The sequence below is a fragment of the Heterobasidion irregulare genome (assembly GCF_000320585.1).
Source record: "Heterobasidion irregulare TC 32-1 unplaced genomic scaffold scaffold_09, whole genome shotgun sequence".
NCBI classification, from domain to species: domain Eukaryota; kingdom Fungi; phylum Basidiomycota; class Agaricomycetes; order Russulales; family Bondarzewiaceae; genus Heterobasidion; species Heterobasidion irregulare.
This window is the reverse complement of record NW_009258205.1, coordinates 1371229-1398431: the sequence shown is the minus strand read 5'-3', so window position 1 is coordinate 1398431 and position 27203 is coordinate 1371229. Positions and strand designations below refer to the sequence as shown.

At 51.0% G+C, this 27203-nt stretch overlaps 7 protein-coding genes across 7 annotated transcripts; 5 read left to right on the top strand and 2 right to left on the bottom strand.

Moving 5' to 3' along the window:
• Positions 1 to 298: 298 nt before the first annotated feature.
• Positions 299 to 1165, top strand: HETIRDRAFT_164183 (uncharacterized protein; the record flags this gene model as incomplete). Its single annotated transcript, XM_009551900.1, has 1 exon — positions 299 to 1165. The coding sequence occupies one exon, from the start codon at positions 299 to 301 to the stop codon at positions 1163 to 1165; it is 867 nt and encodes a 288-aa protein (XP_009550195.1).
• A 515-nt stretch (positions 1166 to 1680) lies between these two features.
• Positions 1681 to 1938, top strand: HETIRDRAFT_27976 (uncharacterized protein; the record flags this gene model as incomplete). Its single annotated transcript, XM_009551336.1, has 1 exon — positions 1681 to 1938. A coding segment is annotated over one exon (258 nt), but the record flags the coding sequence as incomplete, so codon positions are not given.
• Positions 1939 to 6308: 4370 nt separating this feature from the next.
• On the top strand, positions 6309 to 6860 carry HETIRDRAFT_55839 (uncharacterized protein; the record flags this gene model as incomplete). The annotated part of the gene is made up of 1 exon (XM_009551359.1): positions 6309 to 6860. A coding segment is annotated over one exon (552 nt), but the record flags the coding sequence as incomplete, so codon positions are not given.
• Positions 6861 to 7759: 899 nt separating this feature from the next.
• HETIRDRAFT_429262 (uncharacterized protein) lies at positions 7760 to 10250 on the top strand (the record flags this gene model as incomplete). The annotated part of the gene is made up of 10 exons (XM_009551899.1): positions 7760 to 8035; positions 8141 to 8251; positions 8414 to 8510; positions 8607 to 8773; positions 8827 to 9072; positions 9164 to 9215; positions 9365 to 9391; positions 9551 to 9882; positions 9995 to 10135; positions 10167 to 10250. The coding sequence occupies 10 exons, from the start codon at positions 7760 to 7762 to the stop codon at positions 10248 to 10250; spliced, it is 1533 nt and encodes a 510-aa protein (XP_009550194.1).
• A 563-nt stretch (positions 10251 to 10813) lies between these two features.
• Positions 10814 to 12121, bottom strand: HETIRDRAFT_325386 (uncharacterized protein; the record flags this gene model as incomplete). Its single annotated transcript, XM_009551898.1, has 2 exons — positions 10814 to 11251; positions 11306 to 12121. The coding sequence occupies 2 exons, from the start codon at positions 12119 to 12121 to the stop codon at positions 10814 to 10816; spliced, it is 1254 nt and encodes a 417-aa protein (XP_009550193.1).
• Positions 12122 to 12466: 345 nt separating this feature from the next.
• On the bottom strand, positions 12467 to 19040 carry HETIRDRAFT_326030 (uncharacterized protein; the record flags this gene model as incomplete). Its single annotated transcript, XM_009551897.1, has 4 exons — positions 12467 to 12901; positions 15357 to 15450; positions 18444 to 18557; positions 18661 to 19040. The coding sequence occupies 4 exons, from the start codon at positions 19038 to 19040 to the stop codon at positions 12467 to 12469; spliced, it is 1023 nt and encodes a 340-aa protein (XP_009550192.1).
• A 6514-nt stretch (positions 19041 to 25554) lies between these two features.
• Positions 25555 to 26658, top strand: HETIRDRAFT_454217 (uncharacterized protein; the record flags this gene model as incomplete). Its single annotated transcript, XM_009551896.1, has 3 exons — positions 25555 to 25761; positions 25801 to 26277; positions 26452 to 26658. The coding sequence occupies 3 exons, from the start codon at positions 25555 to 25557 to the stop codon at positions 26656 to 26658; spliced, it is 891 nt and encodes a 296-aa protein (XP_009550191.1).
• Positions 26659 to 27203: the final 545 nt, after the last annotated feature.

Below are 27203 nucleotides of genomic sequence, written 5' to 3'. Positions count from 1 at the left end.
CCCTATCCGGCGCGAAGGGGACTTTTGGGTCTACGAAGACAATAACAGATTCGCCCCTCCGAATCACGATAACTGCTCATACCGAAATGGGTGTTATTACTTCATCCTCGAAGATAGAACAGAAGAAGAGGACATTTGGAACAAAATAGAGAGCCAGTGGGAACTAGCACCCCAATACAGGGAACCGGCGCCGGTAATCCCTGAAGACTCAGAGCAAGAAGAAACAACCTCACAATCAGACTCTGACTTATCACCAAACCAAACACCGATCAACACCCGAAACGAACCGCTCGCTGAAATGTCGGGACAAGCTTCGACTTCTACGGACCCCCCTTCCGCGACAGTACAACCCGGGAGAGGAAAAGTCAAACTCCCAGACAATTATACAGGCAACCACATTGAATCCCAGAAATTCATGCTCCAATGCCTCCTTCTTTTCGCAGCAGAATCTGACCGGTACAAGACCGATCAAGACAAGATATCCCTGGTGCTCTCATGCATGAGATATGGCACGGCAAGAGCTTGGGCTGAGAACTTCCTCCTCAAATCAGTAGGAGTGGACCCTCCCACTGATCTAGGTACCTGGATGAACTTTTTAGCCAAGTTCAAACTCCAATTCAGGGAGACGGGCAAGACCGACAAAGCGCAAAGTGCACTCATGGCCTTCTCCCAAGGACAAATGACGGTTGATGAATACTCCAACCAATTCATCCTCATTGCCGCCGATGCCAACATCTTTGACAAGGAGCAAGTCCCTTACTTCCAATATGGGTTAGACCTGTGCGTCATGGACAAAATATATGACAAGGAAGTTCAACCAAAGGACACAATCCAGGACTGGATCAACACCGCCTGTGAAATAGATGGACGGCTTAGAGCCAGAACTGCTCAAAAAGCCATCCTTGCCAACTCCACCTCCTTCCGCAATGACTACCTAAACTGTTTTCACACCCAACCCGCCATCCGCTATAACTCCACAAATGCTCCTCGGAAAATGAATAACCAGGTGGTTGACATGGACATCGACGCTACTAGAAAGTATAACACCGAAAGTCAAAAGAGAAAGTTTGACGGCAAGCGAACCACCTCTTGTTCTAACTGTGGAAAGCTAGGACACTCCAGTGCTAATTGCTGGTCGGCCCGAAGAGGTGTTCAACCAGTTTGAGGAAACTCGAAGAGACGCATGGGTACGACAGGGAGAAGAAACCATGCAGTTGATTTGGAAGGAGAAGGCGACGCACCCGCTATGGGAGACCAAGCGGGAATATATCGAGGAGTGGAGACGGAGGATGCTCATCGCAACGACCAGCGGATACCACAACCTGGTCCTTCGATGGAACATCCGTACTCTGCCCCATCCGGACGACCCCAAATGGACCATCAGCAACACGTTATGTCGCCTAACGGACGATGGGGAAACGGAGGCATCAGTCATTCTGCTTGAATCGGAGCAATGCTAGGAGAACTAGGAGAGGATGAAGCAAGAAAAGTAATCTTGGGACATGCGGAGTGTTTTTCCTAACCTCTCCTTCACCAGCAAAGGAGAGAGGTCAAGGAAGGCCCAAGTTTGACGCAGACAAATGTATTTGTATCGAAGCAATGAATGACCGCATCATTACCCCCATATGCTTAAACGTGAAGGTGTCAAACAGGTACCAATACGCTGGAGCAAAGGCAACCATCAACTCGGCATGTGAAGGGGTCATAGTAAACGAGACATGGGTCAGGAAACATCGTTTCCCCACCTACACACTCAATAACCCCATCCGCATCCGGAACGTCAATGACACTATTAATAAAGCAGGTCTCATCCAGTCCCCCTTGGATGTGAACCTCACTATTCGGGAGATCCGTGGACGAATGCACACTGAGCACGTCCAGATCTTTATCTCCAATCTAGGAAAGGACAACCTTATCCTGGGAACAGATTGGCTGAAATACTAGGATCCCTCCATCGAGTGGAGGCGATGTGAAGTGCACTTTGATTGGTGTCCCCAAAAATGCCACCAACCACATGGGTTTACTAGGGCAAGGGAAGAACCGCAAAACAATAGGCGGTTATCAGACGTGGAGCCATGGCACAAACCACGCATCAGTGAGTGCAAAAAACAGCGCTTAGAATATCTCCAAAGACTATCAGAAGATGTTGGACTCTGCGATCATAGCGGGACATTTGGTGTCCAACTACGAGCATACCTCAAAAGGAAATAGCTCTTACAGGACATAAGGAAATACGTAGAAGAGAAACAAAAGGCTCAAGTCAAGCCATCTCTTTCACCAAACGAGGGAAAACCTGATCTCCCAGATAAACCCTCAGAAAAACAGGCCATAGAGGAACCAGTTATTTGGAAACTAGCTCCCGAACCATCAGGATTTGCCAGCTTCGACTAGGATTTGGAGGACAAAATCGTCGTTACCAATCTAAAAGAAAGAGTCCCTAAGGCGCATCACGAATTTTTGGACATCTTCAGCGAATGAAAGTCGCAGTGACTCCTAGAACATACTTATTGGGACCACGCCATAGATCTGAAACTAACCTTCAAACCTCAAGTACCAAAAATCTACGCCTTGAGCCCAGAGAAACATGATGAACTAGGAAAATTCATCAAGGAACATCTCACTCGAGGGACCATCCATCGATCCACCTCGCAAACAGCAGCCCCATTTTTCTTTATAGGAAAGAAAGATGGAAAACTGCGCCCGGTACAGGACTACCGCCATTTGAACTCGTACACCATCCCAAATGTGTGCCCCCTTCCACTAATCCAAGAATTGCTGGACGTGATCAAAGGGGCCACCATTTTCAGTAAACTGGATATACGATGGGGATATAACAATATACGAATCAAAAAAGGAGACGAGTGGAAGGCAGCTTTCATCACTCCATTGGGTTCCTACAAACCCACGGCGATGTTCTTCAGCCTCACCAACTCACCCGCCACCTTCCAAGCCATGATGAACATGATATTTAGAGAACTCATCACAGCCCGGAAAATAACTGTATATATGGACGACATCCTCATTTTTTCCAAAACCATGGCGGAACATATTCAGATCCTGAACCAAGTCTTCCAGATCTTACACGACAATGATCTCTATCTGAAGCCAGAAAAATGCGAGTTTTATAAAGAAAAACTCCAATATCTGGGATACACAATTTCAAAAGACTATGTCACTATGGAAGACTCTAAGGTGGATGCGATACAAGATTGGCCAATTCCATGCACAGTCTGAGACATTTGTTCCTTTTTGGGTCTAGGAAATTTTTACAGGCGCTTCATCGACAAGTTCTCACTGATCGTGCGCCCTCTACATGACCTCACCAAAAAAGATGCAAAATAGAACTGGACTTCAAAGTGCCAAGAAGCTTTTGAACGATTAAAAAGGGCATTTATCAGTAAACCCGTTCTAAATTAACCAGACCCCATGCATCCATATCGACTTGTGACGGATGCATCACTAATCGCCTATGGAGCTACCCTCCTGCAAGAAGGAAAAGATGGTGACTGGCACCCAGTTGCATTCCTTTCTGGGTCATTTTCACCAGCAGAACGGAATTACAACGTCCACGATCGCGAGCTCTTGGCCATTATAAAAGCATTGGAACACTGGAACCATTACCTCAAAGGCACATGACACCCATTCGAGATCTGGACAGATCACAAGAACCTGGAACATTTCCAAACAGCGCGAGACCTATCATAGCGACACGCCCATTGGAGCCTCTATTTGAGCAGATTTGACTTCACACTCAGCTATAAAGCAGGATCAACGAATCATTCTGATGCTCTGTCCAGGCGTCCAGATCTAAGTGAGGGGGTGGAATCTGATAACAAAGCTCAAATTTTGCTCCCGGCCAAACTTTTTAACAGACGCAACAAAACATTGGTGGAACCGTCTCCGACACGGCATATTAAGTTCATGGAAATCGCATCCTCAGACCTCATCTCCCTCATCCAACTCTCAAAATTAGAACATGATGCCCTGACAAGGGTAGCCCTCGCCAAACTCTTGCGAGTGGGATCACAAGGAATGAGGGGACTACTAGGACATTGGACACACGAAGACGGAATTACCAGACGAAACGGCCATATATGCGTCCCAAAGGACGATGCCATCCGAAGACTTATTGTCAAAACGCATCACAACGCACCTACGGTAGGACATCCAGGTAGAGCCAAAACATTGGAAATGGTACAACGACACTATTGGTGGCAAAACATGACAAAATTCGTTCATGAATACGTGGGCAGATGTGCTGTATGTCAATCTACAAAGAACCTAACACACAAGACACATCCTCCTATCCACCCTTTGGAAACCGCCAACATCCCTTGGCGGTTTATCTCAACAGATTTTGTCATGGACCTACCCGAAAGCAAAGGGTTTGACTCGATCAATGTGGTAGTGGACCAAGGTCTGTCCAAAGGCATAATCATCACCCCATGCAAGAAAACAATCACGGCAGAAGAAACAACCGTGCTTTTCCAGAATAACGTTTTCAATCGACATAGGCTGCCGACCAAAATAGTGTCTGATCGGGGCCCTCAATTTGCGGCCAAGTTCACCCGAGAACTCTGGAAACGGCTAGGAATCACCGCTGCTCTCAGCACAGCTTATCACCCCCAGACGGATGGAGAAACAAAACGGGTAAACCAGGAGATCAAACAATTCCTAAGAATGTTCTGCAGCTACCACCAAGATAACTGGGTGGACCTTCTGCTGTTTGCCGAATTCTCGCATAACACGTGGAAACATTTGACCATGGGAAAATCCCCTTTTGAAGTGCTATACGGGTTCAATCCTCCTTATTCAGCTGACACCACGCTAGAAACAAAGGTACCCGTGGTAGCTGAATGCATTAAGGTAATCACAGAAGTCCAGGAAGAAGCCGCAGCCAGTCTACAAATAGCTAGCAATTACACCAAAGACCGGGATCTTCACAGAAAACTTCCCCAGTGGAAGGAAGGAGACCAAGTATGGCTAGAAGGAACCTATATCCGGACGACCCATCCAAAATTCAAACTTGCCCCTAGGAGATATGGACCCTTCAAAATACTGGCAAAAGTAGGAAACCTAGCATATAAACTTCAAATTCCTCAACATTGGAGGATCCACCCGGTGTTCCATGTCGCAACACTCACAAAATATAGGGAAACCAAGGCACATGGGGAAAAATTCACAAGACCACTACTGGAGGTATTGAACGATGAAGAGCATTACGAAGTGGAAATGATTGTGGACTCAAAAAGACAAGGACGGGGAACCAAGTATTTGGTCAAGTGGGTGGGATATTCCAAGGCAGACAATACCTAGGAACCCTACACTCTCCTAAAAGGAACAGCAGAGGAAGCCATGAAGGAGTTTCATGACCAATACCCTGACAAACCTCATCCAGGAGTATCCTGAAAAGCAGAGGGAAGTCTATAAAAGAGTGACAAGAAAGTTTCAACAGATCATCTTTCCCACTTTTCTTGAGTTCATTCTTTTTTTTCACTCAAATGCTCTTCCACGAAGACCACGATGCTTCATCTCCATCAAGAAACTCCTCCCCCAATGTCATCCTTATGGTGTCCAATCCAGATGTCGGACGAGTAAACAGAGGAACTAGTCCTCACCGAGCCGATGCTGGACAAATTTGTTGTTTGTGGCCGTTCTGGTTGATGTGGCATGGATGCCACATGGGTGCCACCTTTGGGACTCATTGATTACTCGCCTCTACAGCCGGGAGCGGCCCTACAGCCATTCCCAGAGCGGGTATATTGCTTTCTTTCTCCATTTGGACTGTCTCACCTTGTTTTTGCCTTGTCTCACCTTGTTTTAGTTGTTTCACCAGGTTAGCCGGCTGAGGCGGTCCTGTGTGATGTCATTGACACTCCGGACTGAGCTCCAGGTGGAGCTTTTGACTGCTTTGTAAGATGTTTCACCTGTAATAACCCGTTGATGTCATACCTTCCTTTTTTGTTTCTTATTGTTCTGTGTAGCTTAAATACCCGTGGTCTGAGGGCGATTCTTTCCTCAGACTCTTACCCTCTGGACCACAGTCCTGTCATTATAGAGCTTCTTTTTGGCACTCTCTCTGTGCCAGTCACTTCTTTGTCACTGTGCTCAACAGGTTATGGGCCCTGCACTCTAGCAACCTTGCTCTACATTGTTTTATCGACACTTTCTGGTCTCCTCTCTGCTGTGCCACACCTTTCTAGCCACACCTCTTTGCTGCCACATCTTCCCCATTGCTTTCCCTGCCCTTCCCATCGTCCAACATTGCTTCCAACACCATTCCCTCCTTGTGCCACTCGTGCCACACCATGTCTGACCCCTCATTCGCTCTCCCTTCTGTCTCCCCTCTCAATAATCGCAACTATCCTTCCTGGTCTAAGGAAATCAAGGCCTGGCTTCGTCTCAAAGGCCTGTGGCTTCTGGTCTATGGTGACGAGACAGCCCCTGTTGGCACAAAGGAGAAGCCTGCTGACCCAAGGGAGGTGGCAGAGTGGAAGAGGAATGCTCAGAAGGCTGCTGGTGCGCTCTTACTTTCTGTTGAGGACCAGTTCAGAGGCATTTTGGATGGCATTGAGGACAACCCCATCGCTATTTGGACCACACTGGAGGAGCAGTTCAACAAGAAGTCTGCTGGATCGCGTTTCAATGCGATGGAGGACCTCTTTTCAATCAAGAAGCGTAATAATGAGTCCCTCCAGTCCCTCATTCATCGTGTCGATGAGTCTATGCACGTCCTGAGGAACCTCCGTGACTCTGACTTCGATCTCAAGAAGCAGGACAAGGAGCTCCCTTGCATGGCCCTCTTGTGGTCTCTCCCCTCCGAGTTTGACACCTTCCACCCTTCCCTCAGTCTCATGGACGTCTTATCTCACTCCAAGCTCAAGGACACGTTCAGGTGCAAGGATTTGAACCGTGCACGTCGTTCTGATTCCACAGACTCTGCACAGGCCCTTGTGGCATCCTTTCCTTCGTCCTCCACCTCTTCCTCCACCTCCTACAGACATTCCAGGCCACCCAGGAAGCAGTACAAGTGCAACTTCTGTGGTGCCACTGGCCACACTGATGACAGGTGCTTCAAGAGGATTAATGAGGAGCTGAAGAAGTCCAAGCCACAGCAGGCCCACTCGGTTCAGGCTCCTGAAGCCTCTGGTCCCATGCAGTTTGCAGGCAATGCAAGTCCTCGTTCCCCTGCTCCATCCCCTTCATCCACAGCCCCCTCACTCGTCACTGACCTTGATTGGAATGCGGACACAGGTGCAACCTCTCATATGACGCCCCATCGCCACTGGCTTCGCCACTATCATCCCTTTGTCGTCCCCATTCGTCTTGCAGACTCGTCTGTCATCTATTCTGCTGGTGTTGGGACTGTGGTGTTCAATCCGGTTGTTGGAGGCAAGAGGGCGCAGTCTGTGGAGTTCTCAAACGTCCTGCATGTCCTTGATCTTGGCAGGCTCCTACCCATCGCCATATCGAGGGCAAGGGTCTATTACTACTATGAGGAAATAAAAAAAAACATATGAGAAAACATATGACAAATATATGACGTAATGAAGCAACATTTTGAACCTTATTCCTCGAGCAATCCCAAGCCCTCTCCATCAGTGGCTGGCACAAAACATATATAAACACGCGCCACCCAGAAGTTTCACCGGTGTCAGCCACAAGTCCTCGCCGGGTAGAGCGGTCATCTGATCTCGTTTATTGCGGCGCATCGCGTAGACAGGATTTACAGAATTCCAGCCCTGCTGAAGCCATCTCAATGGCCGACTCACAACACCCCACTATCCCCCTTCTTTCAGAGATCCGCAAGAAGGCCACCAAATTTTTTGGTCGCCGCCCATGTATTTGGCAGCTGAAAGCAATACAGGCAATTATTAGACAGGACCAAGATGTTGTTTGCATCGCAGGGACTGGTTTGGGAAAGACCATGACTTTCTGGATGCCTCTCTTATTCCGTAAAGATGGTATTCAAATTGTGGTTACTCCATTGAATATTCTAGGTCAGCATAATGTTGACCAGTTGGCAGCAATTGGAGTGAGTGCGATAGCCATGAATGCAGAACAGGCAACACCACGAAACTTTCAGGTATAGATCATCCTTACTAAGTTGATATTCAATTCTCACATTGAGTTGTACTAGGATATTGCAGAGGGAAAGTACAGGGCTATTATGGTGATTCCGGAAGTCCTCATGAAAGATGGTGGGGGCTTCGAAAAGCTATGGAAAAATGAAGCTTTTGTGTCGCACGTTGTCAGTCTCAGCTGGGATGAAGGCCACTGTATTAGCAGTTGGGGAGACTTTCGCCCTAAATAAAAACAAGTAGGGCGCCTTCGGTATCTTATTCCCCGACACATTCCATTTTATGTGGTGTCCGCCACACTGCCCACACTTGTTCTTACCGATGTCATACAGATTCTACAAATAGATCGCAGCAAGGCAGCTATCATTTGGCGGAGCAACGATCGACCAAATGTGCACCTCATGGTTCGAAAAATACAGCACACCTTAAGTACCTATGAAGACCTCGCATTCATCATTTAAAGGGACTGGAAGCCCGGGGATCCTCCCCCTCCAAAGTTTCTCATTTTCTTCGACAGCATTTCAGATTCTGTGGCAGCAGCAAAGTCCCTGCGCAAGCAACTACCGAAGAGTCATGGGAACAAGATTAAATGGTTCAATGCCAACATGTCCTCACAATTTTGCAAGGAAGAGGTAGCGGCATTTCGAGATGGCGATACATGGGGGCTATGTTGTACGGACTCCTTCGGAACGGTCTGTTTGAATTGGCTACAGCTGTCTTATGAGTATTCTGACTTTATAAATAGGGGATTGATATACCTCATATTGCACTCATTGTGCAATGGTGTGCCAAGTGCAGACTCTGCTCTCTCTGGCAGCGCTTTGGACGTGGTGCTCGACAAATGGACCTCAAGGCAATGGCAATCCTGTTTGTCGAAGCAAAGTACTTTGATGAGGATAAGTTAAAAGCGGCAAACGCTAAGGCTTTGCGGGCTGAGAAGAAGGGAAAACGGAAGGCCGTCGAGAGTGCTGGACAAGCGATTTCAGAAAAGGTGGTTGTGTGAGGGTCTGGAGTAGGGATATGTCAAGCCAAACAAGTCAGCGTGATGCAGAAAAGTAGAGTCGAAATTGACGACACACCAGCACAAGGTCCTGTTTCAAATGCCGTCTCAAAGTGCCAATCTTGTCGCGAGAGGTATGAGCAGTCAAGTGGGGCCTTTGAGTCTGTCAATGAGAAGAAGGGATAGGGTAAGAAACAGGTCAGAGTTGAGCTAGAACCCATGGTGGACGACATCGTGAATGCCACTACTCGCGAGTGGTGATGCTATTGCGTGCCGGCCACAGTTTACTTTGCCAATGACAAACTGGATGGTGAGTCCGCAAGTTGTGTATCTTTGTATACTTGTTGATTGATTTTTACATAATGAGGCTCCGAAAACATCATATGCAACACAGACTCTCTCACAGGCTGCCGTTGTTGTGGACTATCTACAACGACACCCGTTTGTTGCTCACTCTACACGCCCAAAGCCTTTGAGCACCTCCAGTTCACCAATCGTGCGGCCGCTCGGACGCGGAGACCTCAATTCCCTGCGCTGCCTCGAGCACGCCATCTTGATACCAAGTATATCGTGACACCCATTGATATGGAGCTGCATGATGTGCTCCACCAGTATTGGAAGGAGCGCATGGCGGCAAAGTATGGCCCCGCGTTGCTCAAGGACTTGGGGCCCGGATTGATCATGTCAAATCAGATCATCCAACGTATCATTGACGCAGTGCACGCCGGTCGAATTGCCTTGCTGGGGGATCTCAAACACGAGGTCAAATGGAGTAGAGCAGACAAGTTGGGCAAGGACGTTGTGCGTATCATACTAGCCCATCCTACACCCATACCTGTTGCTCCTCCCATTCACACTCCTGCACGCGCAAGGGTGAAAGAGCCCTCTCATCCATTATTTGCATCCACGCCAGCTCCCCATCGCACAGCAACATCAGTTACTCTCTCAACGACGGTCGACAGACATGCAGGCACTGAGCCCGGGCCACTTTCGACTGCCTCCAGAGTTAAGCACGTATACACCTGCGGGACCTGCGGCATTCAGGGACATACAGGTACGGCCTTATTCCATGGTTTTGTGCGGAGTCTCAATGTTGGCGGCTATTCAGCGCGAAGCAAGAACTGCCCATCGTTGTGGTCAAGGGCTGGGGCCCCTCCGATACAGAATGAAAACACACCGCCGCATGGAGCGGAACGTTTCATGACCGCACCCGCCCATTTTGTGCTGTCATCGGGCACAATGTGCTCGTCCACCTCAGTTGTGCAGGTGTTAACTACCCCTCAGACGATGGGAAATGACTCAACAGTCCGTTCGCACGGTGTACCAAACGATGTGACGTCCTCTGCTGTGCTAGCACCCACCCCGGCAGGCCTCCAGGCCTCGACTGAATCAAGCATTACTGGCTTCATTCACGGTCATGCAGTCAACACCTCATCCCTAGTGCCAGGAATAGCACCCTCTCCTCCTTCTGTCGCATTCCTTCCGGACTCAGTGACATGTTCAAGCCGCGGTCACTCGTCCGCAGGCAAGTCACAGCCCTTGCCGGGCACCTTTGTGTGCTTGATGGGTTGGCCATCCCTCCGCGCGGGAAGCTCGTTACTTTCGGAGGTGATCCCTCCGAGCCATTTTTATGGATGGCAGGGATCACGCTTGACCTCGTCACATATTGCGCGTGTACCTCATCCGTGAGCATGCAACCATTGAGCCATACACTCTATACTAACCTCTCTGCTTACAGGCCATCATCCGAAAACATTCCATGATCTTGAAGCTCCACCCTCAAATCTTCTTCGTCCATCTCAATGTCAACCATCTCATGTTCCCTATCCTCATTCTCTCGCTCTTGTCCACCTGGAGTTTCTCGATATGAATCTGATCCCACCTTATATTCATTTTCTTCTATCAGGCCAAGCCCTTTTTCTATCATGTCCAGGATGTAGTAACGCGCCTGTCGACCAGCCTTGGACACGTTTGGTTCGCTATCCAACGTATATTTGAGGAGTTTATTGAATGTCCGTTTCATATCTTTGTGGCCCTTGCACGTCGTCAGACCAGGTATCTGAAAGTTCTCTTCAACATTCTTGTGACAGTTTTGGAAGACCCCGATCAAACAGGACTCCTTGATGACATTGTCCTTTGTAAAATTTGATCCTGACCCTCCGTAGATATGCTGGGGACCTTTGTTCAGTCCGAATCTCGTGCTTATATGGTAAATGTTACTCACCTTGGTAAACAGGTTGTTTAACTCAATAACCCAATCCACACCACGAAACTTCCCCGGTTGTCCTGTAGGATTAACTAGTACATTGTAGCGGACGACGCAGCGCAGCCCCTCAGGGTACACAAAGTGTACATCCAACAAGAATTGGGTTATAGCACTGGCATACTTATGCTTGCCGCAAGCCTTCAAGATTGCAATCCATGGAGCGAAGATGGTTTCGAGGTGCCCGACGTCCCCAACATTCATTGCGTGCATCAATTCCTCATAAAGCAGCATGTACTGATGCATAAGTAGAATGTTCTCGCGCTGTTGATCACGCGTGGCTCTGTCATGGCGCAGAACGGAAAGATCCACATGATCGCTCCCCAGTCCGGCAACATAGTCACGAGCCAAAGTGTGAGACAAGTCCATAATTTCCTCCATTGAAGGCTTATTCTCTGCCCATTCCTCCAAAGTACTGCACAACACAAGCTGTTTGTTCACCTCGACATGCCATGCATCCAGATGGAGGCAAATGCTGGTATGTCCAATTACCTCATGCATTCGACAAAAGCCAGGATCAGAGGTGATCTTGCCTGTTTCCTTGGGCTTCAACTGACCCACCAGTTTGAGCAATGAATTAGGATCCTGACGAGCATCAGGTGGATTGATGAAGATTCGCCAAATTGCATCAGCACAGGCCATCTTGAGGTGGAAGAGCCCCATGATGAAGACGATAAACTGGTATCGATGCCACGGTGACTTTTTAATTGTCTGCTCCTCTAACAAGGAGTTCACTCTCTCCCAGGTCCCTAGATCACCGAAAAACAACACCACCATTTCGAATATGTTGACGACCTCCGCCATGCCATGTTTTTCAGATCTACTCGTATCACAATCCCCTATGCCTGCCTGTGCCAAGATGTTTTCTATCGCTTTTAGATTCCCGGACACCTTTGACTGATTGATATCCATGGCAGTCAACGGTGCGTGCTCCAATTTCTGAATGGGTATCTGTTCAATAATTTCGGGGTCATGATGCTGAACTAGGAATCTCCGAAAATGACTGGGTCCGTGCCAGAACAAAGTGTCCCGAAAGAAGAAGGCGTTAAAGCGGCCCCTTCGTGTGAGTCCTGAAGGATCAATATCGGGCTCAGGATGTAGGGTGAGAATATCGAGGAAGGTTTATTGTGGTCCTGAGTGATCATCCTTGCAGTTGTTAAAAGGGGACTTTTGCCAGAGCTGCTCCGAACACCTCAAGTCCTCCAGTAAGCATTCTTGCAGCCAAAATGCATCTGCCGAAGTCATGTGTGCCAAGGTATCCACAGACTTCTCCACCGTTGAAATTAAAGTTGGGAAGTTGACATCAAAGTTGTCGTGTATGTAGCCAATAGTAAGTAATTGTCCCATTTCTCGTACTCGTTGCTTGGCATCTATTGATAGCGCGCTGATGGCATTGTTGACAGATTGCATAGAGATCGACACACCCATGCGTGCCAGTGTCTTGATCACCTTTTCGGGTGCATTGCAAGAGTGCAAGAAAATTCCAATCACGCTGGCGAGAGCATTGCATTGTTGGGACATGCTCTGTATCATAATGCTTATCACAACAGTTTGTTTCTAACAAAGTTTTCAATATCTAGGTGTTGTTTTTGGCCGTTCTGGTTGATGTGGCATGGATGCCACATGGGTGCCCCCTTTGGGACTCATTGATTACTCGCCTCTACAGCCGGGAGCGGCCCTACAGCCGTTCCCAGAGCGGGTATATTGCTTTCTTTCTCCATTTGGACTGTCTCACCTTGTTTTCACCTTGTCTCACCTTGTTTCAGTTGTTTCACCGGGTTAGCCGGCTGAGGCGGTCCGGTGTGATGTCATTGACACTCCGGACCGAGCTCCAGGTGGAGCTTTTGACCGCTTTGTAAGATGTTTCACATGTAATGACCCGTTGATGTCATACCTTCCTATTTCGTTTCTTATTGTTCTGTGTAGCTTAAATACCCGTGGTCCGAGGGCGATTCTTTCCTCAGACTCTTACCCTCTGGACCACAGGTGCGCTCCCCTCTGTTCTTTGTATCTACTCAGACTCTTACCCTCTGGACCACAGTCCTGTCGTTATAGAGCTTCTTCTTGGCACTCTCTCTGTGCCAGTCGCTTCATTGTCACTGCGCTCAACAGGTTATGGGCCCTGCGCTCTAGCGACTTTGCTCTACATCGTTTTATCCACACTTTCTGGTCTCCCATCTGCTGTGCCACACCTTTCTGGCCACACCTCTTTGCTGCCACATCTTCCTCATTGCTTTCCCTGCCTTTCCCATCGTCACACATTGCTTCCAACACCTTTCCCTCCTTGTGCCACTCGTGCCACACCATGTCTGACCCCTCATTCGCTCTCCCTTCTGTCTCCCCTCTCAATAATCGCAACTATCCTTCCTGGTCCAAGGAGATCAAGGCCTGGCTTCGTCTCAAAGGCCTGTGGCTTCTAGTCTCTGGTGATGAGACAGCCCCTGTTGGCACGAAGGAGAAGCCTGCTGAGGCAAGGGAGGTGGCAGAGTGGAAGAGGAATACTCAGAAGGCTGCTGGTGCGCTCTTACTTTCAGTTGAGGAGCAGTTCAGAGGCGTTTTGGATGGCATTGAGGACGACCCCATTGCCATTTGGACCAAACTGGAGGAGCAGTTCAATAAGAAGTCTGCTGGATCACGTTTCAACGCGATGGAGGACCTCTTTTCGATCAAGAAGCGCAACGATGAGTCCCTCCAGTCCCTCATTCATCGTGTCGACGAGTCTATGCGCGTCTTGAAGAACCTCCGCGACTCTGGCTTCGATCTCAAGAAGCAGGACGAGGAGCTCACTTGCATGGCCCTCTTGTGGTCTCTCCCCTCCGAGTTTGACACTTTCCGCTCCTCCCTCAGTCTCATGGACGTCTTGTCTCGCTCCAAGCTCGAGGACGCGTTCAGGCGCGAGGATTTGAATCGTGCGCGTCGTTCTGATCCCACAGACTCTGCACAGGCCCTTGTGGCATCCTTTCCTTCGTCCTCCACCTCTTCCTCCACCTCCTACAGACGTTCTAGGCCACCCAGGAAGCAGTACAAGTGCGACTTCTGTGGTGCCACTGGCCATACTGATGACAGGTGCTTCAAGAGGATCAATGAGGAGCTAAAGAAGTCCAAGCCACAGCAGGCCCACTCGGTTCAGGCCCCTGAAGCCTCTGGTCCCATGCAGTTTGCAGGCAATGCAAGTTTTCGTTCCCCTGCTCCATCCCCTTCATCCACAGCCCCCTCACTCGTCACTGACCTCGATTGGAATGCGGACACAGGTGCGACCTCTCATATGACGCCCCATCGCCACTGGCTTCGCAACTATCGTCCCTTTGTTGTCCCCATTCGTCTTGCAGACTCGTCTGTCATCTATTCTGCTGGTGTTGGGACTGTGGTGTTCAATCCGGTCGTTGGAGGCAAGAGGGCGCAGTCTGTGGAGTTCTCAAACGTCCTGCATGTCCCTGATCTCGGTTGTAATCTCCTGTCTGTGCTGTATTTGACTCAGCACAAGCACTTCTCTGTGCTAATAGAAGGATCTTCGATGCATTTCTCCCGGGATGGTGCAGTGTGGTTCATGGCAGTTGTTCCTGATGGTTCCAACAACGCATATCTTCAAGGGACCACATCCACCGTTGTTTTGCAGTCTGCTGGTGCCGCTTCTACTCTCCCTCTTGACTTGTCCCTGTGGCATCGTCGTCTCTGCCATCACCACTATGCTGGAGTGCAGAGGATGGTGAAGGAACGTCTCGTTACTGGTCTACAGCTCGATTCGGACGTGCAGCCTGACCCTGTGTGCGAGCCCTGTCTCTCTGGCAAGATGCACGCTCACCCCTTCCCCTCCACTGGCTCTGTGACCTCCAAACCGCTTGAACTCGTCCACTCTGATCTCCATGGTCCTCTCCCTGTTGCAACTCACTCTGGAATGCGCTACTGGATCACCTTCATTGATGAGTTCACCAAGCTCAAGGTGGTCTATGTCCTGCGCTTGAAGAGCGACGCGTTTGAGGCTTTCAAGCGCTACAAGGCCTATGTGGAAAACCTGACTGGACAGCGCATTTTGGCTCTGCAGGATGACAAGGGAGGAGAGTACATGTCCAATGCCTGGGACTCGTTTTGTTTGGAGCATGGGATCGCTAGGAGGCACACGGCGCGCAATCGGCCACAGCAGAACGGCGTGGCAGAGCGTGCCAATCGCACTATCATGGAGGCCCTCACTGCTATGCTCTCTGAATCGCATTTGCCGCTTGTTTTCTGGGGCGAGGCTCTGGCCGCTTATGTGCACGTCTGGAATCGACTCTGGACATCTACCCTGAAGGGCAAGACACCATTTGAGATGGTCCATGGGAAGAAGCCGGACGTTTCGCACTTGCGGGTCTGGGGCTGCCTGGCTTATGTGCATATGCAGAGAGACAAAAGAGATGGATTTGGATCGCATATGGAGAAGTGCGTGTTTATTGGGTATCCTGAGGGCTACAAGGCGTGGAAGTTCTACAATCCTGCGACTCGGAAGGTCATTATTTCGGAAAGGGCAGACTTTGATGAGCGATTCTTTCCTGGCACTCGCCACTTTGATGCTAACACCCAGTCTGCCACCCCTCCTCCTTCGTCTCTGTTCAGTCTTTGGGATGCAGATGTGGATCCGGTGCCGGTTCTGGGGGGGGAAGCAGATGCTCCTCCTCCTGCTGGTCATCTCGAAGATGCTTCCATCGATCAGGATCATCCTGTGGCAGACCCAGCACCTCCTCCACCTCTTGCTCCTGCCATTGTCCCTCCTGATGCTCCCCCTCCTGTCATTCCAGCGCCACCTCCTGCTCTTAGAACGCGCTCCAGGAATCGCTCTGCTACCCCTGAACCAGGCCCATCTGTTACTCGACGCTCCACTCGTACTCGTCGCGCTCCTGGGGAATGGTGGAAGGTTAGGACACTGTCTGCAGACAATGATGCTCATTCGGACACTGCCGAGGACGCCCCTGATGCTTCTGGAGAGGCAGAGATGGAACCCATTGTTGAGGACGCATTTCTGGCTGAAGTCGAGCGTGCCCTATTTACCTCTGGTGCCGAAAAGGCTGAGCCCTCGACGTATCGTCAGGCAATGAAGCGCCCTGATGCAGATGAGTGGCAGAAGGCGGCAGAGGAAGAGATGGAGGCTCATGCTCGGAATCGCACCTGGGACATTGTTCCACTCCCTGAGGGCTGCAAGGCAATTGGCTCTCGTTGGGTTTTCAAGGTGAAGCACAACACGGATGGCTCTGTCGAGCGCTACAAGGCTCGTCTCGTCGCCAAGGGCTTCAGTCAGCGCCCTGGGTTTGATTACTTCGAGACATTCGCCCCCACAGCCAAGTTTGCAGCCATTCGCGCCATCCTTGCTCTCTCTGCCCTCGAGGACTTTCACCTGCGCTCTGTGGACATCTCTCATGCGTTCATCAATGGCGATCTGGACACTGTGGTCTACATGGAGCAGCCTGAAGGATTTGAGCGGGGAGGACCTGAGATGGTGTGCCGCTTGATGAAGGGCTTGTATGGGTTGAAGCAGGCGAGTCGGCTGTGGTACAAGAAGCTCAAGGCGGTATTGGAGCGCATGGGATTCAAGGCGATCTACTCTGACAACAGCATCTATGTCTACACCAAGGATCAGGTCAAGGTCATTCTGCCTGTCTTTGTGGATGACTGCACTTTTGCGTCGAATTCCTTGTCCCTGCTCGATGATCTTGTCGTTGAGCTCTCTAGGTCGTTCAAGCTTCGCGATTTGGGGCCCACTACCGCTCTTCTTGGGATAGAGATTGCCAGGGATCGCCCTAATCGTCGCCTGATGCTCTCCCAGCGCCAGTACATCCTAGACATGCTGGAGCGTTATGGACAGGCCGACTCAACCCCTGTGAAGACCCCCATGGTCCCTGGCACCAATCTCTCTGTCTCCATGGCTCCTATATCGACTGAGGACAAGGAGTATATGAAGAAGGTTCCCTACATCTCTGCTGTCGGTTCCCTGCTGTTCCTTGCACTCGCCACTCGTCCTGACATCGCCCACACGGTCTCTGTCCTATGCCGTTTCAACTCGAATCCTGGAATTGCGCACTGGAAGGCTGTGAAGCATGTGTTTCGCTATCTGAGAGGCACCCTGGATTATCGACTCGTCTATGGTCCCACCGACTCCAAGGAGCTCTTTACCTCGTTCTGTGATGCTGATCATGCAGGCAACCCAGACAACGGACGGTCCACGAGTGGATATGTGTTGCGCATTGGCTCTGGAGCAATCAGCTGGAGCTCCAAGCTTCAGGGACTGGTTGCACAGTCGACCACAGAGGCGGAATTCATTGCTGCCGTTGATGCGGGCCGGGAGATCGTCTGGATGCGCAATTTGCTCACTGAACTTGGCTACTCCCTGTCTGAGGCATCGATTCTCCGTGTCGATAACCAGTCGGCTGTTGCAGTTAGCAAGAATCCAGAGCACCATGGGCGGATGAAGCATCTCGATCTTCGATTCTTTTGGCTCAGGGACCAGGTAGAGTCTGGTGTGATTGCGCCAGCCTACGTTCCTGCTGCAGACATCCTGACGAAGGCTGTTCCACCTGAGAAGGTGAAGATTTGCTGCGGCCTGATGGGACTAGAGGATGTGGCGCATTAGGAGGGTGTTTTGGACGCTGTAGAGGTGTGCAATCAGGAGGGTGTGTTGTTTTTGGCCGTTGTGGTTGATGTGGCATGGATGCCACATGGGTGCCACCTTTGGGACTCATTGATTACTCGCCTCTACAGCCGGGAGCGGCCCTACAGCCGTTCCCAGAGCGGGTATATTGCTTTCTTTCTCCATTTGGACTGTCTCACCTTGTTTTCACCTTGTCTCACCTTGTTTCAGTTGTTTCACCGGGTTAGCCGGCTGAGGCGGTCCGATGTGATGTCATTGACACTCCGGACCGACCTCCAGGTGGAGCTTTTGACCGCTTTGTAAGATGTTTCACATGTAATGACCCGTTGATGTCATACCTTCCTATTTCGTTTCTTATTGTTCTGTGTAGCTTAAATACCCGTGGTCCGAGGGCGATTCTTTCCTCAGACTCTTACCCTCTGGACCACAGGTGCGCTCCCCTCTGTTCTTTGTATCTACTCAGACTCTTACCCTCTGGACCACAGTCCTGTCGTTATAGAGCTTCTTCTTGGCACTCTCTCTGTGCCAGTCGCTTCATTGTCACTGCGCTCAACACTAGGCATCCACAATAATGACAGATGTTTTGACACCCACAATCTGTAGAAGCATTGCGCGCCGGTGCGGTTCCTTATTTTCTGGCCGTCTCTTTCTTGTGGTGGCTCTGGTAACAGTTGCAGGGGCCACGCGGTTGGCTCCTAACATGGCTCCGAGAAGGTTCCATGTCTCCAGTGAGAGCCTTTCTAGATCTTTGGCCATTTGCTCAATTTTAAAGTTTTCTAGCTGTTCTATGGTGGCATTTACTGCACCAAAGTGCCATCCATGCTCGGGGTCTGAAAGAGCAAGAATTTCAGAAGAGTGGTATTGCTTGGCAGTGTCGAGAGCCCATTGTATAATAATCCCAGATGATGTCCTGTTTTTGTAAAATACAGTACAGAGGTCTCCGCTCCGAGCTATGAGATTGATAAGGACAGGGTGGTCCTGATAATAAGGGTTTCCTAACAATGAGATTAAAAAATCAGCTAAATTGATTTCCTGAGCTGCTAGTGCTGCTAAGACTGCTTCAGTCGGACGTGTGGCCATCTTTTATGCCATTTATCGGTTATTTATTTCTTCATAGCCTACAAGCTTACTAATTGTGTTCTGATCAAATTCCGGCGAGGACTTGTGGCTGACACCGGTGAAACTTCTGGGTGGCACGCGTTTGTATATGTTTTGTGCCAGCCGCTGATGGAGAGGGCTTGGGATTGCTCGAGGAATAAGGTTCAAAATGTTGCTTCATTACATCATATATTTGTCATATGTTTTCTCATATGTTTTTTTTTATTTCCTCATAGTAGTAATAGACTCTTGCCCTCGACATGGCGATGGGTAGGAGCCTGTGATCTTGGCTGTAATCTTCTGTCTGTGCTGTATTTCACTCAGCACAAGCACTTCTCTGTGCTAATAGAAGGAGTTTCGATGCATTTCTCTCGGGACGGTGCAGTGTGGTTCATGGCAATCGTTCCTGATGGTTTTAACAATGCTTATCTTCAAGGGACCACCTCCACCGTTGTTTTGCAGTCTGCTGGTGCTGCTTTTACTCTCCCTCTTGACTTGTCTTTGTGGCATCGTCATCTCTGCCACCACCACCATGCTGGAGTGCAGAGGATGGTGAAGGAACAACTCGTTACTGGCCTACAGCTCGATTCGGACGTGCAGCCTGACCCTGTGTGCAAGCCCTGTCTCTCTGGCAAGATGCACACTCACCCCTTCCCCTCCACTGGCTCTGTGACCTCCAAGCCGCTTGAACTCGTCCACTCTGATCTCCATGGTCCTCTCCCTGTTGCCACTCACTCTGGAATGCGCTACTGGATCACCTTCATTGATGAGTTCACCAAGCTCAAGGTGGTCTATGTCCTGTGCTTGGAGAGCGACATGTTTGAGGCTTTCAAGCGCTACAAGGCCTATGCGGAGAACCTAACTGGACAGTGCATTTTGGCTTTGCAGATGACAAGGGAAGAGAGTACATGTCCAATGCCTGGGACTGTTGAGCGCAGTGACAATGAAGCGACTGGCACAGAGAGAGTGCCAAAAAGAAGCTCTATAACGACAGGACTGTGGTCCAGAGGGTAAGAGTCTGAGTAGATACAAAGAACAGAGGGGAGCGCACCTGTGGTCCAGAGGGTAAGAGTCTGAGGAAAGAATCGCCCTCGGACCACGGGTATTTAAGCTACACAGAACAATAAGAAACGAAATAGGAAGGTATGACATCAACGGGTCATTACATGTGAAACATCTTACAAAGCGGTCAAAAGCTCCACCTGGAGCTCGGTCCGGAGTGTCAATGACATCACACCGGACCGCCTCATCCGGCTAACCCGGTGAAACAACTGAAACAAGGTGAGACCAAGTGAAAACAAAGTGAGACAGTCCAAATGGAGAAAGAAAGCAATATACCCGCTCTGGGAACGGCTGTAGGGCCGCTCCCGGCTGTAGAGGCGAGTAATCAATGAGTCCCAAAGGGGGCACCCATGTGGCATCCATGCCACATCAACCAGAACGGCCAAAAAACAACACACCCTCCTGATTGCATGCCTCTACAGCGTCCAAAACACCCTCCTAATGCGGCAGATCCTCTAGTCCCATCAGGCCGCAGCAAATCTTCACCTTCTCAGGTGGAACAGCCTTCGTCAGGATGTCTGCAGCGTTGTCCGCAGTAGGAACGTAGGCTGGCGCAATCACACCAGCCTCTACCTGGTCCCTGAGCCAAAAGAATCGAAGATCGAGATGCTTCATCCGCCCATGGTGCTCTGGATTCTTGCTAACTGCAACAGCCGACTGGTTATCGACACGGAGAATCGATGCCTCAGACAGGGAGTAGCCAAGTTCAGTGAGCAAATTGCGCATCCAGACGATCTCCCGGCCCGCATCAACGGCAGCAATGAATTCCGCCTCTGTGGTCGACTGTGCAACCAGTCCCTGAAGCTTGGAGCTCCAGCTGATCGCTCCAGAGCCAATGCGCAACACATATCCACTCGTGGACCGTCCGTTGTCTGGGTTGCCTGCATGATCAGCATCACAGAACGAGGTAAAGAGCTCCTTGGAGTCGGTGGGACCATAGACGAGTCGATAATCCAGGGTGCCTCTCAGATAGCGAAACAGATGCTTCACAGCCTTCCAGTGCGCAATTCCAGGATTCGAGTTGAAACGGCATAGGACAGAGACCGTGTGGGCGATGTCAGGACGAGTGGCGAGTGCAAGGAACAGCAGGGAACCGACAGCAGAGATGTAGGGAACCTTCTTCATATACTCCTTGTCCTCAGTCGATATAGGAGCCATGGAGACAGAGAGATTGGTGCCAGGGACCATGGGGGTCTTCACAGGGGTCGACTCGGCCTGTCCATAGCGCTCCAGCATGTCTAGGATGTACTGGCGCTGGGAGAGCATCAGGCGACGATTAGGGCGATCCCTGGCAATCTCTATCCCAAGAAGAGCGGTAGTGGGCCCCAAATCGCGAAGCTTGAACGACCTGGAGAGCTCAACGACAAGATCATCGAGCAGGGACAAGGAATTCGACGCAAAAGTGCAGTCATCCACAAAGACTGGCAGAATGACCTTGACCTGATCCTTGGTGTAGACATAGATGCTGTTGTCAGAGTAGATCGCCTTGAATCCCATGCGCTCCAATACCGCCTTGAGCTTCTTGTACCACAGCCGACTCGCCTGCTTCAACCCATACAAGCCCTTCATCAAGCGGCACACCATCTCAGGTCCTCCCTGCTCAAATCCTTCAGGCTGCTCCATGTACACCACAGTGTCCAGATCACCATTGATGAACGCATGAGAGATGTCCACAGAGCGCAGGTGAAAGTCCTCGAGGGCAGAGAGAGCAAGGATGGCGCGAATGGCTGCAAACTTGGCTGTGGGGGCGAATGTCTCGAAGTAATCAAACCCAGGGCGCTGACTGAAGCCCTTGGCGACGAGACGAGCCTTGTAGCGCTCGACAGAGCCATCCGTGTTGTGCTTCACCTTGAAAACCCAACGAGAACCAATTGCCTTGCAGCCCTCAGGAAGTGGAACAATGTCCCAGGTGCGATTCCGAGCATGAGCCTCCATCTCTTCCTCTGCCGCCTTCTGCCACTCATCTGCATCAGGGCGCTTCATTGCCTGACGATACGTCGAGGGCTCAGCCTTTTCAGCACCAGAGGTGAATAGGGCACGCTCGACTTCAGCCAGAAATGCGTCCTCAACAATGGGTTCCATCTCTGCCTCTCCAGAAGCATCAGGGGCGTCCTCAGGAGTGTCCGAATGAGCATCATTGTCTGCAGACAGTGTCCTAACCTTCCACCATTCCCCAGGAGCGCGACGAGTACGAGTGGAGCGTCGAGTAACAGATGGGCCTGGTTCAGGGGTAGCAGAGCGATTCCTGGAGCGCGTTCTAAGAGCAGGAGGTGGCGCTGGAATGACAGGAGGGGGAGCATCAGGAGGGACAATGGCAGGAGCAAGAGGTGGAGGAGGTGCTGGGTCTGCCACAGGATGATCCTGATCGATGGGAGCATCTTCTAGATGACCAGCAGGAGGAGGAGCATCTGCTTCCCCCCCCAGAACCGGCACCGGATCCACATCTGCATCCCAAAGACTGAACAGAGACGAAGGAGGAGGGGTGGCAGACTGGGTGTTAGCATCAAAGTTGCGAGTGCCAGGAAAGAATCGCTCATCAAAGTCTGCCCTTTCCGAAATGATGACCTTCCGAGACACAGGATTGTAGAACTTCCACGCCTTGTAGCCCTCAGGATACCCAATAAACACGCACTTCTCCATATGAGATCCAAATCCATCCCTTTTGTCCCTCTGCACATGCACATAAGCTAAGCAGCCCCAGACCCGCAAGTGCGAAACGTCCGGCTTCTTCCCATGGACCATCTCAAATGGTGTCTTGCCCTTCAGGGTAGATGTCCAGAGTCGATTCCAGACGTGCACATAAGCGGCCAGAGCCTCGCCCCAGAAGACAAGCGGCAAATGCGATTCAGAGAGCATAGCAGTGAGGGCCTCCATGATAGTGCGATTGGCACGCTCTGCCACGCCGTTCTGCTGTGGCCGATTGCGCGCCGTGTGCCTCCTAGCGATCCCATGCTCCAAACAAAACGAGTCCCAGGCATTGGACATGTACTCTCCTCCCTTGTCATCCTGCAAAGCCAAAATGCGCTGTCCAGTCAGGTTCTCCACATAGGCCTTGTAGCGCTTGAAAGCCTCAAACGCGTCGCTCTTCAAGCGCAGGACATAGACCACCTTGAGCTTGGTGAACTCATCAATGAAGGTGATCCAGTAGCGCATTCCAGAGTGAGTTGCAACAGGGAGAGGACCGTGGAGATCAGAATGGACGAGTTCAAGCGGTTTGGAGGTCACAGAGCGAGTGGAGGGGAAGGGGTGAGCGTGCATCTTGCCAGAGAGACAGGGTTCGCACACAGGGTCAGGCTGCACATCCGAATCGAGCTGTAGACCAGTAACGAGTTGTTCCTTCACCATCTTCTGCACTCCAGCATGGTGGTGGTGGCAGAGACGACGATGCCACAGGGACAAGTCAAGAGGGAGAGTAGAAGCGGCACCAGCAGACTGCAAAACAACGGTGGATGTGGTCCCTTGAAGATATGCGTTGTTGGAACCATCAGGAACGATTGCCATGAACCACACTGCACCATCCCGGGAGAAATGCATCGAAGATCCTTCTATTAGCACAGAGAAGTGCTTGTGCTGAGTCAAATACAGCACAGACAGGAGATTACAACCGAGATCAGGGACATGCAGGACGTTTGAGAACTCCACAGACTGCGCCCTCTTGCCTCCAATGACTGGATTGAACACCACAGTCCCAACACCAGCAGAATAGATGACAGACGAGTCTGCAAGACGAATGGGGATGACAAAGGGACGATAGTGGCGAAGCCAGTGGCGATGGGGCGTCATATGAGAGGTCGCACCTGTGTCCGCATTCCAATCGAGGTCAGTGACGAGTGAGGGGACTGTGGACGAAGGGGATGGAGCAGGGGAACGAAAACTTGCATTGCCTGCAAACTGCATGGGACCAGAGGCTTCAGGGGCCTGAACCGAGTGGGCCTGCTGTGGCTTGGACTTCTTTAGCTCCTCATTGATCCTCTTGAAGCACCTGTCATCAGTATGGCCAGTGGCACCACAGAAGTCGCACTTGTACTGCTTCCTGGGTGGCCTAGAACGTCTGTAGGAGGTGGAGGAAGAGGTGGAGGACGAAGGAAAGGATGCCACAAGGGCCTGTGCAGAGTCTGTGGGATCAGAACGACGCGCACGGTTCAAATCCTCGCGCCTGAACGCGTCCTCGAGCTTGGAGCGAGACAAGACGTCCATGAGACTGAGGGAGGAGCGGAAAGTGTCAAACTCAGAGGGGAGAGACCACAAGAGGGCCATGCAAGTGAGCTCCTCGTCCTGCTTCTTGAGATCGAAGCCAGAGTCGCGGAGGTTCTTCAAGACGCGCATAGACTCGTCGACACGATGAATGAGGGACTGGAGGGACTCATCGTTGCGCTTCTTGATCGAAAAGAGGTCCTCCATCGCGTTGAAACGCGATCCAGCAGACTTCTTATTGAACTGCTCCTCCAGTTTGGTCCAAATGGCAATGGGGTCGTCCTCAATGCCATCCAAAACGCCTCTGAACTGCTCCTCAACTGAAAGTAAGAGCGCACCAGCAGCCTTCTGAGCATTCCTCTTCCACTCTGCCACCTCCCTTGCCTCAGCAGGCTTCTCCTTCGTGCCAACAGGGGCTGTCTCATCACCAGAGACTAGAAGCCACAGGCCTTTGAGACGAAGCCAGGCCTTGATCTCCTTGGACCAGGAAGGGTAGTTGCGATTATTGAGAGGGGAGACAGAAGGGAGAGCGAATGAGGGGTCAGACATGGTGTGGCACGAGTGGCACAAGGAGGGAAAGGTGTTGGAAGCGATGTGTGACGATGGGAAAGGCAGGGAAAGCAATGGGGAAGATGTGGCAGCAATGGGGTGTGGCCAGAAAGGAGTGGCACAGCAGATGGGAGACCAGAAAGTGTGGATAAAACGATGTAGAGCAAAGTCGCTAGAGCGCAGGGCCCATAACCTGTTGAGCGCAGTGACAATGAAGCGACTGGCACAGAGAGAGTGCCAAAAAGAAGCTCTATAACGACAGGACTGTGGTCCAGAGGGTAAGAGTCTGAGTAGATACAAAGAACAGAGGGGAGCGCACCTGTGGTCCAGAGGGTAAGAGTCTGAGGAAAGAATCGCCCTCGGACCACGGGTATTTAAGCTACACAGAACAATAAGAAACGAAATAGGAAGGTATGACATCAACGGGTCATTACATGTGAAACATCTTACAAAGCGGTCAAAAGCTCCACCTGGAGCTCGGTCCGGAGTGTCAATGACATCACACCGGACCGCCTCATCCGGCTAACCCGGTGAAACAACTGAAACAAGGTGAGACCAAGTGAAAACAAAGTGAGACAGTCCAAATGGAGAAAGAAAGCAATATACCCGCTCTGGGAACGGCTGTAGGGCCGCTCCCGGCTGTAGAGGCGAGTAATCAATGAGTCCCAAAGGGGGCACCCATGTGGCATCCATGCCACATCAACCAGAACGGCCAAAAAACAACAGGGACTCGTTTTGTTTGGAGCATGGGATCGCTAGGAGGCACACGGCACACAATCGGCCACAGCAGAACGGCGTGGCAGAGCGTGCCAATCGCACTATCATGGAGGCCCTCACTACCATGCTTTCTGAATCGCATTTGCCGCTTGTTTTCTGGGGCGAGGCTCTGGCCACTTATGTGCACGTCTGGAATTGACTCTGGACGTCTACCCTGAAGGGCAAGACGCCATTTGAGATGGTCCATGGGAAAAAGCCGGACGTTTCGCACTTGCGGGTCTGGGGCTGCCTAGCCTATGTGCATGTGCAGAGGGACAAAAGGGATGGATTTGGATCTCATATGGAGAAGTGCGTGTTTATTGGGTACCCTGATAGCTACAAGGCGTGGAAGTTCTACAATCCTGCGACTCGGAAGGTCATCATTTCGGAAAGGGCAGACTTTGATGAGCGATTCTTTCCTGGCACTCGCCACTTTGATGCTAACACCCAGTCTGCCACTCCTCCTCCTTCGTCTCTGTTCAGTCTTTGGGATGCAGATGTGGATCCGGTGCCGGTCCTGGGGGGGGGGGAAGCAGATGCTCCTCCTCCTGCTGGTCACCTCGAAGACGCTCCCACCGACCAGGATCATCCTGTGGCAGACCTAGCATCTCCTCCACCTCTTGCTCCTATCATTGTCCCTCCTGATGCTCTCCCTCCTGTCATTCCAGCACCACCTCCTGCTCTCTAAACACGCTCTAGGAATGACTCTGCCACTCCTGAACCAGGTCCATCTGCTACTCAACGCTCCACTCGCACTCGTCGTGCTCCTGGGGAATGGTGGAAGGTTAGGACGCTGCCTGCAGACAATGATGCTCATTCTGACATTGCTGAGGACGTCCCTGATGCTCCTGGAGAGGCAGAGATGGAACCCATTGTTGAGGACGCATTTCTGGCTGAAGTCGAGCGTGCCCTGTTCACCTCTGGTGCTGAAAAGGCTGAGCCCTCGATGTATCGTCAGGCAATGAAGCGCCCTGATGCAGATGAGTGGCAGAAGGCGGCAGAGGAAGAGATGGAGGCTCATGCTCGGAATCGCACCTAGGACATTGTTCCACTCCCTGAGGGCTGCAAGGCGATCGGTTCTCGTTGGGTTTTCAAGGTGAAGCACAACATGGATGGCTCTGTCGAGCGCTACAAGGCTCGACTCGTCGCCAAGGGCTTCAGTCAGCGCCCTGGGTTTGATTACTTCGAGACATTCGCCCCCACAGCCAAGTTTGCAGCCATTCGCGCCATCCTTGCTCTCTCTGCCCTCGAGGACTTTCACCTGCGCTCTGTCGACATCTCCCATGCGTTCATCAATGGCGATCTGGACACTGTGGTCTACATGGAGCAGCCTGAAGGATTTGAGCAGGGAGGACCTGAGATGGTCTGTCGCTTGATGAAGGGCTTGTATGGGCTGAAGCAGGCGAGTCGGCTGTGGTACAAGAAGCTCAAGGCGGTACTGGAGCGCATGGGATTCAAGGCGATCTACTCTGACAATAGCATCTATGTCTATGCCAAGGATCAGGTCAAGGTCATTCTGCCTGTCTTTGTAGATGACTGCACTTTTGTGTCGAATTCCTTGTCCCTGCTCGATGATCTTGTCGT